The sequence below is a fragment of the Ananas comosus genome, unplaced genomic scaffold, assembly GCF_001540865.1.
Source record: "Ananas comosus cultivar F153 unplaced genomic scaffold, ASM154086v1, whole genome shotgun sequence".
Classification (NCBI taxonomy): Eukaryota; Viridiplantae; Streptophyta; class Magnoliopsida; order Poales; family Bromeliaceae; genus Ananas; species Ananas comosus.
The window spans coordinates 111-1,997 of NW_017892764.1; the positions used below are offsets into that span (position 1 = coordinate 111).

Consider the following 1,887-nt stretch of genomic DNA (forward strand, 5'->3'; position numbering starts at 1 on the left):
TTACCGCTTTTTTATACCCTTTACACCTAGAAAGTGTCTGTTTTCGTGTGCTTTTGCTCTTTGATTCCACAAACAGCATTAACCAAAACTGCCCCTCGCTGTGAGCGTAGCGAACAGCAATAGAGTACGAGCTTTAGCGAGTACCTAGGGCAGTTTTCATGTGTTTTTAAAAGATTTTGGGCTTTTAATTATTTTTAAAGCTTTTAAATGCTTTTAGACAGGCTGAAAACATTGATATGACTGCATTACAGAGTTTATAAACGGACAGTAGCTCTTATATAAACGGACAGTAGCTCTTATATAAACGGACAGTAGCTCTTATATAAACGGACAGTAGCTCTTAATTAAGGGACATAAAATATATTGACCTTAAAAGGATATTGGAATACATTGTCTCTTAATTTGATAATAATATGGGCTGTTTTATGAAGAACAGTTTAGTTGTGAAAGATAATGCTTTAATCAATGCCAGTTATAACTTGGAATTAACAGAACAGCGTTTGATTATGCTTGCCATCATTAACGCCAGAGAATCAGGGCAGGGCATCACAGCAGACAGCAAACTAGAAATACATGCTAGTGATTATGCAAAACTGTTTAATGTGTCAATTGATGCGTCATATAAAGCCCTCAGAGAAGCCGTGAACAACTTGTTTAATCGACAGTTTAGCTACACAGCAGAATATAAAAGAACAGGAAAAACAGGCATTGTACGGTCACGTTGGGTTAGCCAAATTTTTTATGTTGATGACTTGGCATTACTAGAAATAACCTTTGCGCCTGATGTTGTGCCACTGGTGACACGGTTGGAAGAACACTTCACAAGCTATCAAGCAAAACAAGTCGCACACTTAACCAGTAAATACGCAACAAGACTGTATGAGCTTCTCATTGCGTGGCGTGAAGTGGGCAAAGTCCCACAAATAGAAATCGGTGAGTTTAGAAACAGACTAGGGCTTTTAGAAAGTGAATACACCGCAATGAGTGACTTTAAAAAGCGTGTACTAGAGCCGTCTATCAAGCAGATCAATGAACATACAGACATCAAGGCGGAATATGAACAACATAAAAAAGGGCGGTCAATTGTCGGGTTTTCTTTCAAATTTAAACAAAAGCAAAAGCCAAAAGAAATAGTGGCTAAAAATGATATATGTCCACGAGATCCGAAAACAGTTGATATGTTCACTGGTAAAACCGATGCAGAGACTAAGACTGCGGTAAACACTAAGGCGATTGTCAAAGATACTGTACCGCCTGCGAATCCCTTGCAACACCGAGCAAGTCGCATCACAACTGCCATCAGAACGAATGGACTACATGACTGTTTTAAGCAGGGGGAGGAAGGCATATTTAGCACCTTAAAACGTATTCAAGAAGAAATTGTGAGCGGTGGCGATAGTGTGGCGGACTTTTGGCAAAACAAGTTAGAAGAATTTGGGGTGGTTTTTGATTAAATAATGTTCATGATTTTTGTACCGCCAAGAAGATTTAAACGGTAAACTTAAACAGGTTTAAAGGAGTACCAACATGAATACAAGGTTTGACCCTATCGTGTCCGAGTTTGATAGCTCTGATCATGAGGCGGAATACAATGCGTGGTTTATTGCCAAAGTTGAGAAATCCCTTGCAGATCCACGCCCAGCCATTCCACATGACCAAGTTGTAGCACGCTTAAAAAAACGTCGTGAGGAAAGAGAAGCCAATGCTAATCGTTAAATGGCTACCTACTGCAGCTGAAGATTTAGAAGCAATCATTGACTATATTGCTCAATTTAACACGGTTGCAGCCTATGATCTGGAAGACCATATATTGAAATCTGCTGAAAGTTTAGCAGAACATCCATACAAAGGGCGTGATGGTCGAAAAGCGGGTACAAGAGAGCTACT

General features: G+C 39.6%; 1 protein-coding gene across 1 annotated transcript; it reads left to right on the top strand.

Moving 5' to 3' along the window:
* Positions 1-413: 413 nt before the first annotated feature.
* LOC109705451 (replication protein-like) lies at positions 414-1,454 on the top strand. Its single transcript, XM_020226181.1, has one exon. It carries the CDS (start codon positions 414-416, stop codon positions 1,452-1,454), a length of 1,041 nt encoding a protein of 346 aa, XP_020081770.1.
* Positions 1,455-1,887: the final 433 nt, after the last annotated feature.

Excerpts from the sequence above, each read along its gene's own strand:
- LOC109705451 (XM_020226181.1), top strand. The coding sequence starts at position 414 with ATGGGCTGTTTTATGAAGAACAGTTTAGTTGTGAAAGATAATGCTTTA.